General features: G+C 34.5%; 1 protein-coding gene across 3 annotated transcripts in view; it reads left to right on the top strand.

Annotated features, from left to right (window-relative positions):
- The window catches only part of robo1 (roundabout guidance receptor 1), a 285,387-nt gene that overhangs the window by 150,794 nt on the left and 119,993 nt on the right, over positions 1 to 14,600 (top strand). For all 3 annotated transcript variants that reach the window (XR_001846813.1, XM_017610129.1, XM_017610117.1), the window contains exon 3: positions 2,265 to 2,445. Coding sequence is in view for 2 of the 3 variants with exons in the window: in XM_017610129.1 (XP_017465618.1) it covers positions 2,265 to 2,445 (181 nt within the window). In the remaining variant the exon portion in view is untranslated. The remainder of the gene's footprint in view (positions 1 to 2,264; positions 2,446 to 14,600) is intronic.

Here is a 14,600-nt window from a genome sequence, read left to right as displayed (position 1 = left end):
ATTTTTTTATTTAATTTTAAGCCTTTGCTGCTCGTTTTTTCCCAAGCTAAAATGGTTTATTTTCTAACGGTAGTGTATAAAGAATTTCCATACATTACCTAGAAATTTATAATTCAGTGTTAAATAAATAAAAATTTGCTTTATAAATGTGGTATTTGCTAAAATTGTGTTTATGTGAATATTGTAGATCTGCAGCTCTATGCAAATTCAAGAAGACGTGTATTTCTGCAACTCCATGCATTTACGCGTGGAAGACTTAGTGTTGAAAACAGGATTGTGTGGGGTCTCCCAGCTAAGAAAAGGCGAGGACCAGTACAGGTATATTCTTCTTAAGGATCTATCAACATATAATGTTGGGCATTGACTCCAAATTAGCCCACGCGAAAATAAAAACGGGTTACACGCTAACAAGCTGTGAAAATTGTGGAGTCTCGTTTTGCTTCAATAAGACACACACAATTGCTCTCAAAAATTGCATGCATGTAGATATGCAACAGCACATATTTTTTAAATAAAATCTTAAAAAAAAAATTAGGTGGTTTTTGTTTTCATATTCTGAAATTATATGGGTATAGATTCCATATAAAGTTTTTTCAGACCGTAAGAAAAATTCATGCATTTAAGGGTTAAGATATTTGGATCATACTTAAAAGATCAGTTAGTTCTTTTTGTTATAGCTATTACTTTACATGAGGCCTTAAAATCCAGGGTAGCCGAAGGGGAAAAAAAATATTGAGATGCAGCTTAAAATGAGTTACAATAATCGAAACGATAATAGACCGACGCACGCCCTTTTAATTTTATTTTGCCCCGATAGGTATATAGCATATCGTAGGCGGATTGAACTTTTCAGTAAAACACCTTATTTATTATTTGTAGATCCCTATTTCTCATATTACTAAAAACAAAAAATTAAAAATTCAAATAGACTACTCTGACTCTCATGGCCTCATATGTATAAATGGTTAAAGAATAAATTGTTGAGTGGGCGTTTTATTAAAAATAGTACAATTAAAATTTTAACTACACGTTTTTTAAGCATAGTGCTTTTAATTATCGTTTATGTTTAAATGGTTGACAATAAAATTATGTATTATGTGTTGCACCATTATGTAAATAATTTTCATTATACATAAATTTATACAACACCTTACAACAAGTAATTACCGCACTTACCTAGATATCTACTTATGTACATATGTACACCAAATGTCTGCCTTTCACTGCAATACTTTTTGTAAAATGACACCAAAACCACAAAACAGTGAAAAAAACCTAAAAGCACCGTCAACCGCATTTGTCGCAGCCGCACAGAAAAGTACCTACTAGTGCATACATGTAAATCATGAAAACGAAAGTGGCATGCAACACATGTCTGACAGTGCTGCCACCTACAGTGTAAATCTTTAATTCAATTGCACTATGTATGCTCGAAAAAAAAAAACAAGAAAAATAAATAAAAACTCACAATGCCACATTTCCACAGAGACAAGGAGAGTTAAACCGCAAAAGTTTGTTATGCAAAAACAAAAATTGTGGTTTGTCTCTTGCAGCTTGATAACTTCGTGCGACTGCAAATCAACTGGGTATAGGCTGACAAAGGGCAAGAATATTTTTCTTTTGTAGATGAGTGTGGTAAAGTGTTTGCCACAAGCGGTTAAAAAAAAAACAATAATAAATTGAATAGTAAGGTAAATTTTAGCCTGAATACTAAAATTTTTTTATAGTAAAATTAAAGGCAGTCGCTCAAAAGAACTAGTTGCATGCATACCAGCTCCATACCCGTTAAAGCGCTTCATTCAGCAAATGAGTACCTACAAAATTTAGTACAGAATTAGGCATGACTCGAATATGTATAACGAAAGTGGCGATCAAAGTCATAATTAAAAATAAGATTCTTCAATGACTATGAAGACCTTTATGTAACTGAACTATTAGATATGGAAACTAGACTGAAACTAGTTCAAAGGAGAAGAGTATTTAGACAATTGATCAGCACTGTTTAAAACCACTTCTGTATTGCGCCGATGTGAGTAGTTTGCTTATCCTTCGTGCCTCTCCAAGCAAAAAAGAAAAGTGGTAAAGTGCTGTGTCTTCTTGCAATTGCTCTAAAAGCCTAACTCGTTTGCCTTGCCAGCACATAAATATTTTTACACAAAATTTTTTTTTTTTTGATTTTTGCCTTACACTTACCAATATTTTTCTTACATTTAAATAAATTTTTTTCACATCTCCACATTTTTCTTATTCCTTCCCGCCTTTAGGATGGCGAACCGGTAAACACAAACGAAAAGAAATCACATCGCGTTTTATTCAAGGATGGCGCGCTCTTCTTCTATCGCACTATGATGAGCAAAAAGGAACAAGACAGCGGCGTCTATTGGTGTGTGGCGAAGAATCATGTGGGCAAGGCTGTGAGTCGTAAGGCCACTTTACAAATTGCTGGTAAGTGTAGAAAGAGATGCAAATAAATTTTAAATTCCTTATTTTTGTTTTCGCACTTCGCAAGTGCTTCCAAAACAAAAAAAAAGAAAGCGAAAGGCAAAAATATGTGTGTGGCGCTTGCATACATTAGCAGCTTGCGTCTGCTGCTTGTCTAGTCGAACTAAGGTACTTACCTTTGCTTATTCGTCTTCCTTTTAAGTTGTAAGCAATATGTAAGTGTGTAAATTGAATTTGGTATTTAACGCATTTGCCACTTCGTTTTGGCGCTAATTTGTGGCGCTTTACTTTACTTGTGTGCTGTTGTTGTTATAAATTTGAGGATAGTAATCGCAAAACTACTCCGAATTCATAGTCAGATATCTGCATAGATACAACAAAAAGAAGAATGCAATGCTTTCATATCCTACTAGCAATAAAATGCTTTAGCTAAATTTTTGTAAAATCGAAAATAAGTGGCAACCTTGCACTAATATTCTAAGGCATAACACTAACCATCTAGGCAAATAGTTGTTTAAGACTTTTCTTTTAATACCCATAATTAGTAATATTGTATCTTAATTTTCGACACAAAAAAATGGAAAAGAGATGGCAACCCTATTTAAAAATATTTTTGAATATAATGATGCTTTATTTTATTTTTAACTAATTGAAAATAGGTGGCAACCCTATACGAATATTTTCGGAGATAACACCAATACAGATAGCCTCAAAATGCAAAACGTTATCTGAATACAAAATTTTAGCAAAATCACTAAAGCTTGTTTTCACGGTGTCATATTTTGACAACAAAATTTCTCGACATATTTTGACACAACTTTATCTCCTCTATCCAAACCTTTACCGATTATATTATTGGCCAAAAATGGACCGATAGCCGATTTGGCAGCACATGTTCACGACCGAAGAACGATTTTGACCTAAGTCAATCGATAGACCGATTTTTAGTCCTAATTGACAATGTGTTTTCACCTATTTGACGACAAATGTCATCGAATTTGACATAGTGGAAACCAGCCTTTAGAGCCGTTTCCAATAATAATATTAAAGTAATAAGAATAAGGGTCAAAATATCACGCACAGTAAGGCCTTAACAAAAAAAAACTAAACAGAAAGAAAGTAAACTCACCAGGTATTGTTCAAAACGTTAGAAAAATCGTTTCGTTATCGATTTTCGGTTTCCGATAACAGAATTCTTAACCTTTTTACATAGCAAAAATCTGACAAAAACGAAATGGGCGTCTGCATTGACATTCATTAAAAAACTAGGACAATTTAGGCATGTACCAGGACACCAGGACAATTTTCTAAAACCAGGACAAATCCTAGAAAACCAGGACGTCTGGCAGCCCTACTGTATGTGGAAACTCAATTGAAATCGAATGCATTTGTAGTAATATTATCAAATAATATTCATCTTTGTATATATTAAATTGGTCACAATCACTTCTTTTTCATTTTTAATCTATTTTAATAAAAAAATACATACTATGTGTGTGTGTGTGTGCTCTTACCTTTTCTCAAAATTAGCTGCCTACGGATTTGAATCGACCTGGTTCTCTTATTCATTTGAAAGGCATTTCTAATTTTAATACAATGTAGATTAAGTGCGCCGAGTAAGTCCCTATGTTTATCGGTCTAAAATATTTATATTTACCTTTAGAGTTGAGAAATCAATGAAATACTAACAAAATAGATTTAAGAGATTTTCAAAGGCTTTGCAATTGAGGCTGTTGACTTTTCATCCCATAGCACTTAATACAGCTTTGCGAGTATGAAATAAAACATTTTAATTACAATCTTACGAATACTATTCCCCATCATGTATATTGCCATTGCTGCTTACTGGAAGTTGCACTTACTAGGTAAGAAGGAACAACAGCAATTAAAACATCAACATCCTACCTGGGGGGTTGGCACATTTCATAGAGAAGATTTTGATATGCGAACGTTGAAAGATGATTTTTGTGTTTTAAATGATGAAAGTGAATTGTAGCGGAAAAGTTGTAAAAATACAAAGCCAGGGATGAAAGAAAAACAACAAAAAGCAGACACAAATAACAAACAAAGATTTCTAAAAACAACTCGAAAGATAGAAGTGAACAACAGTAAACATAAAAACAAATGACAACAAAAAGCCAAAACTCATCAAAATGCAGTGGAGCACAATTCGAGGCAATGAAAAAACTAAGAAATAAAAGCATAAAATGAAAAGAAAAAATAAAACATTCGTCTATGTCCATTGGATTTGTTGAAGTTTAACGCGAGGATTTCGTCGACCGCAAGCAAAGCGTAAAAGCTTTGAAAGTTTACTTTGCAAGAGCAGCAACAAAATTTAATTGCGCCGCCATATACTCGCACTCTGCACTCAGTCTTCACGTACATACCATACATACATTTATTTACTCGCTGGTACAAGTGCATTCAGACAGTCAGTCAGTTAGACCGTAAGTCAATCACTCACTCCGCGCAAAGTACGCTGTAATCGTAAAAGCGCCCACTGCATTCCCGGTGGCCTAAGCGCCAGCCTGTGTTGATACAATACAGCCTCGGAGTGTATTTACTGCCTCTTCTCCGTTTTCTCCTATTTCATTAGTCAGTCAGTTCATAAGTGAGTCAGCGATGGCCCAGACAGTAGACAGGTTGTTGAATTTGCTTAGCATTTTGATGAATTATTCACAACAGTGTGTCGTAAAGGTGTGCCAAAATGAAAATAATCAAAGGAAAATCACGAGAACTTTCAAGTGTGTCTGAGCAACTGATTAAATTCAGGTTTGGAGAGATGTAAGCAACTTTATCTAGAATATAAATTTCCCACAGATTTAATTGTTACGGTCTTGCTTACCCATTTAAGAATTCTTATTCATAATCATTTTAATTCTAATGTTTAAGTCTACACTCATATGTACTCTTATTCATACTCATATTCGTAATCACTTTCGTATTCATTTTCACTTTCATATCCAGATTCATATTCATATATATAATCATATTCGTACTCATATTGAAGCGCATACTCAATTGCATACTCACACTCATACCTATACTCATATCCATATTAATACTTATATACGTACTCATACTCACACTCATATCCGTATTCATATTCATACTCATATTCGGATTCGCATACATATTATTAGTATATATCTCACAGTACTTAATCTAGCATGTATTTAAGTTCACATACTATTGCACCTTCATGTATCTATATACATACATATATATGTATTTAAGTTATGTACAAACATAATCACGAGAACTTCCGCAACTGACTAAATTTAGGTTAAGAGAGATGGAAGCAACTTTTTTGGGAATATAAATTTCCCACAGATTTAGTTCTTACGGTTTTGCTTAACCGTTTAAATACTCTTATTACTACTCATTTAAATTATAATGTTTAAATTCACACTCATATGTACTCATATTCGTAATCACATTCGTATTCATTTTCACTTTCATATCCAGATTCAAATTCATATTTATAATCATATTCGTACTCATATTCATATCAATACTCGAATTCGTACTCATATTCAAGCGTATACTCAAATGCATACTCATACTCATATCCATATTCATACTCATATTCATATTCATTCTGATACTCTCACTCATACTCGTATTCATATTCACACTCACATTCATATTCATATCCTTACATCTCACAGTACTTACTCTAGTATATCAGTACCCATGTTCACATACTATTGCACCTACATGTAACATACATATACATACATACGTACGTTGCTTACAAACATATGCGTGCACTTTTTGGCACCTTGTCATTAGCTTCAAAAATAATTCTTCCTCCTCGGCTAAATTTAAAAATGAGCTGGCTAATTTTTTCCAAATGCAACTTTTCAAAAGCGAAATTCAGTCCCTGGGATATGTTGAAAGCAACAGTTTTGGTGTGACAAAAATACTTCAACAAGGCAACAAAAGAGAAAAAAAAAAATAAGAGGCAAGCATCTACGCACTGACATGTTGCAAGTCGTTGATCTGCGCTTACGTCACCACCAGCAGTCAGCAAACAGCGAGCACATCCAAGGACTGGGTGACTTGCTGTGCCGCATTGAGGCGAAAACAAAAAAGAAAGAAAATCTTAATTGTACGCCGCATTAAAATTTGTCGCTAATGCCACATCACTTACATTTCACGCGGTCTCATCTGACGCTCTCCATGGCAATCTCAGCTAAAGAACAGTGCTTGGCGCGTTTAAAAAAAAAAAATTTGATATTTTTTGTTTTTATTTTTTACTGTTGAGATTTGTGGCGTTAGTACATGCGACAATTGATGTTTCTTAAGTACTTCCATGATAGATTTATGGTGCGCTTTTCCTCCAATATACCCCTCAAATAAAAACACATGTCTATTCATATATTTATGGCTGTTAGTTCTTATGGAAGACTGGCGAGATGTATCGCTTTGCTTTCATATTTTTGCGTCTGCTCCATCCAATACCGTCTGTCCGCCCCTCTGTCTATTTGCTTGTCTATTTGTCGTACAAGTAAAAGTGTCAACAAATGTTTAACTTTATATTCTTGCCGGCTCATAAGTGCTTTTGAGTAAATAAAATTTGATTTTTTCCATTATACAAAAAGAGACCAAATCCATTGACAAAAAAAAAAATAATAAAGAGAAAATCATACAAAAGTGTCGTCTAAAATTGGCATGGAATTTCAGTGCGTGCGTATGCGTGCTTGGCTGTTTGAAGTGTTGTTATGCCATCAAATGTGTGTCAATAAGTTGAAGTGTTGAACCAATGAGTTAAGTACTCATATGTGGACTATTTATTGCTAAGCGCTATGAATGTATTTTCATACAAAAAATTTTATTTAAATGCATATATTTGTACATAAGCATGTATATACACGCAGTAAAATTCTTCTCATTTTGAAGTACGACTGTTTGTCGGTAAATAAATATGTTTACAAGCGCTTTGCGATAGAATGCCCGACTTCGTTTAGAATGTGGGAATATTTTTAAGTGCAAATAAAAATTACATGCAGCAATGTGCGTAGTACGAGAAAGGCTTGATATTTTGTCGGTAGAAAATTCACTCCATTCACTCGTAGCCAAGCAAAGCTTACCACCACTCTTTTTTAAATAATAAGGTGGAATTTCGTAAATTAGTAAAAATTTTTTTTTTTTAATGTAAATATATCATACTGTAGTTAAAATTATATAAATAAAGGTTTCAAACTTTATGAGGTATTAAACCCGAAATTTTCGTAAAAATTTTGATGAATAGCTTGAAATTTTGATGAAAATTTGATAATTTTTTTGCTGCTAGTGGCTCAACCTAACTTAATATCTAGTAACTGATCCTAAGTTCGGCCGTTCGAGCCGTTTTCTGAAACATGGGAATTTATTGCACTAGCATAAGCACAAACACATCCATTAGGCTACTTGTATCTCTCGCTTCCAGACATTAGGGATATTTGATTATTATTTTTTGTCGCTAAGATATTCGCGCGGGTCTATGCTCATCTACCAAATTCTGTCTCTAATTTTGCCCCGTGACACTCACTTCTGCTCTCTGAACAGTTTTAAGATAAACTAAGAAGCAGTGTTGCCTAGTTTTGAATTTGAAAAACCACTAAAACCCAAGAAAAATCGCGTTTTTTCTCGGAAAAAAAACACCAAATTTCTATTGGAATATTTAATGGGCTTGAGAAATTGTATTGTAGGGATGCCGATTCAGATTAATAACAACAACAATAAACAACTTTTCAAGAGCGCCCTATTTCTGAATTCGTCAGCTGCCGATTCAAAAACGCCCTACATCATAACATTTTCAATATATTTTGAAGTGAGATAGGGTGTTTTTTAACTGCATTCTGAGATAGGGCGTTCTTCAACCAAATTCTGAAATAGGGCGTTCTTGAAGTGTTTTTTTAGATAGGACATTTTGGAACTGGCTGCCGAAATAGGTCGATCTTCCACCGAGCAGTCGATGTGGGGTGGTAGCTTGGCACTAAAATACGACCAGGCGACGTGAAACAGTTGCTCACAAAGTTTCGACGTCTGACTTATGCTTGTATTACGAAAGCAGTGCGCTCTTGCTCGCAGAGGGAAGGTTATATATCATCTCAGAAAAGCGAAAAATAAGGCCCCATATCCCTTTTGCGCTAATTTTTAGACATAAAACGCCGCGGGAAATAGTATTTGAGAAACGGTTCAGCATAGCATTGCGCAGCAAAGTACCATGGAGTTCCTATTTACATTATGTAAAGGTGTGTTTAGATTAGTACCCCACACTTGTACACCGATGACTCCAAATCAAATGAGGGAATAAAATAAGACCTGTGTTGCGAAATAGAGCCAGTTTATCCAGTAAATCCAATAGGAAGGCGCTGGAATATATTTCAGTCAGAAGTCTGCGTATGGAGACAAACCTAAGCAGGGACTATCAAAATGAGATAGTTGTCATCCTCAGTGGTAACGAGATGGTCATCAAAACTTTTTCATATTTTGAAGTTACATCACTTGATTGGAAATTACGATAGCACCCATCTCTTATAGATGCCATGGTACCTTAACAATATTTCTAATCAAACGCGATGCTATTTCCAGCATACAGGGGAATAAAATCACACAACGGACCCGTAGCAGTGCGCACCCTATATTAAAAGCAAATTATCTGGCAACAACAACTAAATTAAGTACTAGTATGTTCCTATATGGAATAACGAAGCAAACCAATTCTAGCTGGAAGTGAATGAGAACCAAAGAAAGTGCCTACAGCCATTAAGTAAAGCGTCAGCGCATTGACAATTACATTATTTTGTAGGCGGGAAGAAGCATTCACATCGGTAAGAATGTCGTCCTTGAAATTGGCTGCAAAAATTTATATTGAGCAGGTTCAGCCTCAATGAACAATGAAATAACTTTAAAGGTGTCTCGCGACGCACAGTGTTGAGGCAGTTTTTTTCAGATTTAGTAGAAGTATAGACCCGTGGGCCTTTATGAACTTTACAACACAAAATATTATAAATACATACAGCCGCTCCTCTGGCTGCGGTACATTATAGGAACAGATGGCCATACTCTAGCTCCGGCAAAGTTTAAAAGTTATTTCAAATATTTTCCCATTTTTTAATAGAGACTCAACTCGAACTGCATTCCATCAAGTTAGCGTTCTTATTATCTGTCAACATATGTGAACGAGATTTAATGGTAAAGAAATGTATTTTCTTAAATATTTAGGCGCTTCACATCACTTATCATCAGCCACGATTTTCCCAAATATAATCGTTCCCATTTTGGCATCGATATTGTGAGAAAAAGTTTGCGAAAAAACCAAACAAATTGAAGTAGAGGAAACAATAAATTAAACCAAATTGTTTTTATTTATTCCGAGAATTACTGATAACAATTGCGCATAATAAATTCCATGCCTTGCTAAATACATAAGAAAGAAACCAATTCTTGTGAGCATAAAAAGCAACAGCAAAGCAGCAGGAGGCGTTGGACAAAAGCAGAAGTGCTGTAAAAAGCGACCGCCCGTGGCGTTATCAATCAACACCAATTCAATGCAACTTTTTGCTGCGCCAACAAAAACCGACAAGCAAAGACAAAGAAGAATAAAGTAAACGGGTTGAAGATTGAAGGATGAAAAAACCGCTGCAAAAGAAAGAGAAACTCAAAGATAACTCACTCAACGTATGCTTCTCTAAATATGCGTGCTTGCGACACATTGCTACACCCTCATGCAACATGATCGACACAAGGCTTATCAAGCATGAGATATAATTTGCGGCAAGAAAGCGAAGAAGAAAAGGAATGACGCGAAAAAATGCAACAAAATGTGTGGCAGTGAAGCGCGAAATGAGCGTCATTCAAAATATTCAGCTGCTATATGCAGCATTTGGCATGTGGCATGTGAGAGTTTGTCAATCAACGCACAAAAGTAGACATAAAGTATGTATTGCGCAAGCAATTTGTTCAACAAAAGGGTAATATTTGCAGCAGCAACGAGGCAACTGACATTCGAAGCCAAGATTTGCAAAGAAAAAAAAAAAACAAAAAGGAAACGCATAGAAGTGGGAACAAGTGGCAACAAATCAAGGTTGTGGCAGCTAATATGCCAAGCCACATATGCAAGTCATTTGTTCCGGCTGCTTGCCATCGGCACTAGCAGCAAAGAATATATAATACGTGCAACAAAGCATTGCTGTTGACAGCGCTAACACTTCGACTTAAATATGTATGTATGTAGCTGCAGTGATGAATAACGCAGTTGCAAGCAAGTTCAACAATTTGCAACACGAGTGCACAAATGCTGATGAATTGTTTACAATTCGTCTAGGCGGCACTGAAGTGCTGACTGAGTGGTTCGCCAACTGACTGGCATTTGCTGCAGCAAAAGTCAATATAGAGCGGTACGTGGCTGGAAGTGTGTTGCACGTACATACATGCGTACGCACATGCATACATCGCTTGACTATTGGGCGTTGTTGAAGTGAAGAAAATCATAGTAAATCGCTGATTGACAAATGAGCAATGAAAGCCGCAGATTTATTTGTGGCAAGTTGCTGATAGTAGAGATTTTCGTACATTGCAAATGATGCAACAAAATAAAAAAGTGCACTGCAGCGAAAAATCAATTGTATACGAGCGCTAAAGCATACGCAACAAATGCTTAATTGCGTGCAAAAGCGCCTGCCGCAAGGCGTTCGCGACGACGGGCGGCATGTAACAAAAGTCAGATTCGGCAAATTGCTTGAAAATAGCTAAAATAAATTGAAGGCAGTTGAGCCTATACTTTGTACAAGTTGCTAAAGTGCGCAGCGTTTGTGGCCTACACAATCTCATGCGATTTAATTTTTATGAGCCATAAAGAAAATTTATTTCAATTTCGTTGCGTGTCATACTACATGTGAGTGAAATGCATTTAAACTCGTGACTTTTGGCCTTAACCACGAGCCAGTGAATGAGAAATATGTGTGTCCATATATGTATGTATGTGTGTACATATGCCTGCTACATGCATTAAAAAAATTGCCGGTAGTCATAGGTGTTGCAACTCCAGCAAACTTAAAAGCCCATCTCTAGCAATGGCATGTAACTATTTCATTGATACGATCATTGGCTTGGCAAGTTCGGGTGCGCGCAAAGGCCGATAGCGCTTAGAGGTGATGTGAGCCTCCTTACAATAGCGGCAGCGATAGCACGCTGGTATTCGCTATGAAAATTGTGGCATGCACTGCAGATTAAAACACTCTACTGAGATGCCATAATGCGGAAGAATTGCGCGCCAAAATGAATTTGTGGCACAAATTTAGGCATATCTGTTTATGTAATAAGTATGTACATTAGACCGTTCCATCTTAAAAGCGAACAAAAAAGTTCAAAATACCGTAAAGTATTTTACAAGCTTTATCAAGTTTCACCTATGTGTAGTCAAATCTTGCAATCAATTTTCATCTAACTTTGCGATGAGCTAGACACTTTAAACTTCAAACTTAGCTCAGAACCCGATGGTAATGCAACACAAAAGATGAATTACAGGGCAACTCTGGCTATTGTCTTTCAACTCACCTTAATCTTTCGTAAGACAATTGTCAATTCTGGCAACTATCTTGAAAGCTCTTTACTAATCGAAAGGTCTGCTAACGAGCAGGTCTTAGCGTTATGCTATTGGCCTTTTAGCAATAAGTTGTTTAAAAATAAAATAAAATAAAATAAATATATTTTTTTTTCTTTTCAAAACAATAAAAACTAATAGATAAAAGAAAAGAAAATTAAAATAAAGCAAAACTAAATAAAAATATTTTTAAAAACTAAATGAAATCCAAAAGTTTTTTTTTTAACAATAAAACCAAAAGTTAAATTAAAAAAAAATAAAAAATCGAAATAGAAGAAAGTAATACTTAAAAGTTAAAAATAAAAAATAAAATATACTTGAAAAGAAAAAAATTAAAGATCTTAAAAATTAAATGAAATAAAAATAAATATATATTTTTATTTAATGAAATCAAAAAATTAAAAGAAAGTAAAATAAACAACGAATAACAAATTTAAGTTAAAAAATGCAGTAAGTTTCTAACAATTAAATAAAATTTTTAAAAATATTTTTCTTTTTTAAACACTTAAATCTAAAAATTAAAGGAAAACGAAACTAAAAAAAAATATATAAGAAAGAAAAAATAAGATAAGCTCCTCAAAATTAAATTAAATAAAAAATATTTTTCTTTTTGAAAGGACATCTAGAAATTAAAAGTAGATTAAATTATAAAAGAAAAAATATATAAAATAAGTTATCTACTAAAAATTAAATGAAATTGAGAAATATATACATATATTTAAAAAAAAAATTATTGAAACAGAAAAAAAAATTAAATTAAAAAGTAGGAAAAAATTTAAACTAAAAACTTAGCTCACTCGGTCATTGCGAGTATTGGAGCGACCCGATCTACATGATACACTAGTGCTTTCTCCCAAAATAAATTTTCACCACGAGCGGTGAATGACAGAGCTTCTTTTCTAAGACTTTTGTGCTAGAATAACAAAAGTCTTTCGGACTATCTTGCAATCGGTCTTCCATTTGTCTCACGAAAGACTTTTAACTATCTTATCCAGAATTGCTCTGTTAATCCTATAGGTGGCGCAGATGTCCAGCTATTATATACGTATACATTCCTTAAATGGAGAAAATAACTCCACAGAAAAATTCGTGGTGTGGGCGGCGATTTCTCTTTTTAAACCACTAATAAAAGCTCGCCTTAAATTTTTTTTTAATCACTAATTTTATTTCGAAACCAAATTTTGTTTGGTCTCCTCTAGACAATAACATCGATATATCATACTTTAAGATCCTACTGTAAATACCAAAGATACGACGCTTACGTTCGCCAAAAAAAAAATCTAAATTGCCTCCCAAAAATATTTAATATTCGAACTTATAATTCTAGTACGGTCTAATGTATGTACATAGATAGATCATAATATATGTACCTACATATTTGTAGTTATTATATATATTTGTTCATGTGGCGCGAGTACATTCGAAAGCTGTTATCTGTGTTGCATGAAATATTGCAGTGACGTGGCATGTCCATATCTGGGTTACAATGATTTACCTGGCTCAGTCGCTTTGGGAATCCTCCTTTCAACACATTATTTAGCGATTAACCTTAAAGGCTGATGTGCCCTTGCGAAACCACCGTATGCTTGTGAGTGTAAGCAGCACAAATATCAACAAAAAAAACGATTACTCTGCCACGAATTTACTACCGCGATATTTTACAGTTAATAATGGGCGAGCTGCATCAAGATTTTGCATAAAAACTTTAGTTGTATATGGCAAAAGAGAAGTGACCCGTAGGCGCCAGTGTCGCTTACAGTGGTGTGATGCCAACCAAAGTGTAAGAAGAGCATGATATTCAAGGAGCTATAAATATAAAAAATAAATGAGTACGATATTCCAATATTTAACTCAAACTCAAACTCTTAACTAGTAGCTTAAATCCAGACCCAAATGTGGTTTTTTAAACTAAATATTTTCGATGAATTTTTTATTAGTTATATGTATCACTGTAGGTTGCTAAAAACTTATTCAATTCTAAAAGAAATCGCTCTTAATTTAGTTTCCCGCTGTTCTGTGCCTACTGTTCTCGGGCTGTAACATGTTCAAGCACAAATGCACTGTCTCCACATTAGTGTGTATATACAGTGACGAGCAAAACTGTAACATGGTGTAACTCTTTTTAATTCAGCCATCGCTATATTTCCAAGTTCTAAAGACTTTCATCCTTTTGTTGTATATTCTTGTTGGTACATCCCTGCTCCCTCTCTCATAACGATTTGAAGTCAATACAACAACAATAAAAAAAACAGCAGACAAAAATTTAAATTGAGGCAGATGTTACAGTTTCGCACTCACTCTCAGTTTTGCATTTGACAGTTATCTCTTAGTTAGTTGGAAGTCAGATGACTTTTTTCTGTATTGTAATTTATTGAAGAAGTGATCACCAGTAAATATTATAGTTAATCAGGAACCATAAATGTAAATAATAGATGTACTGCGGCAAGGCGGGACCACACGAAAAGTGGCAAACAATTTTGGAATTTGCTACTTGAAAATGTTAAGACTGAGAAAAAATATAGCCTAAAGTGTTCCCAAGGACAAAGGAAGTCTGTCAAAAAAT

Source organism: Rhagoletis zephyria, unplaced genomic scaffold, assembly GCF_001687245.7.
Source record: "Rhagoletis zephyria isolate East Lansing unplaced genomic scaffold, Rhagoletis_zephyria_1.1 Rzeph_scaffold_00011, whole genome shotgun sequence".
NCBI lineage: Eukaryota > Metazoa > Arthropoda > Insecta > Diptera > Tephritidae > Rhagoletis > Rhagoletis zephyria.
Note: the sequence above shows the minus strand (reverse complement) of the source record. Positions and strands in the feature narration are given on the sequence as shown.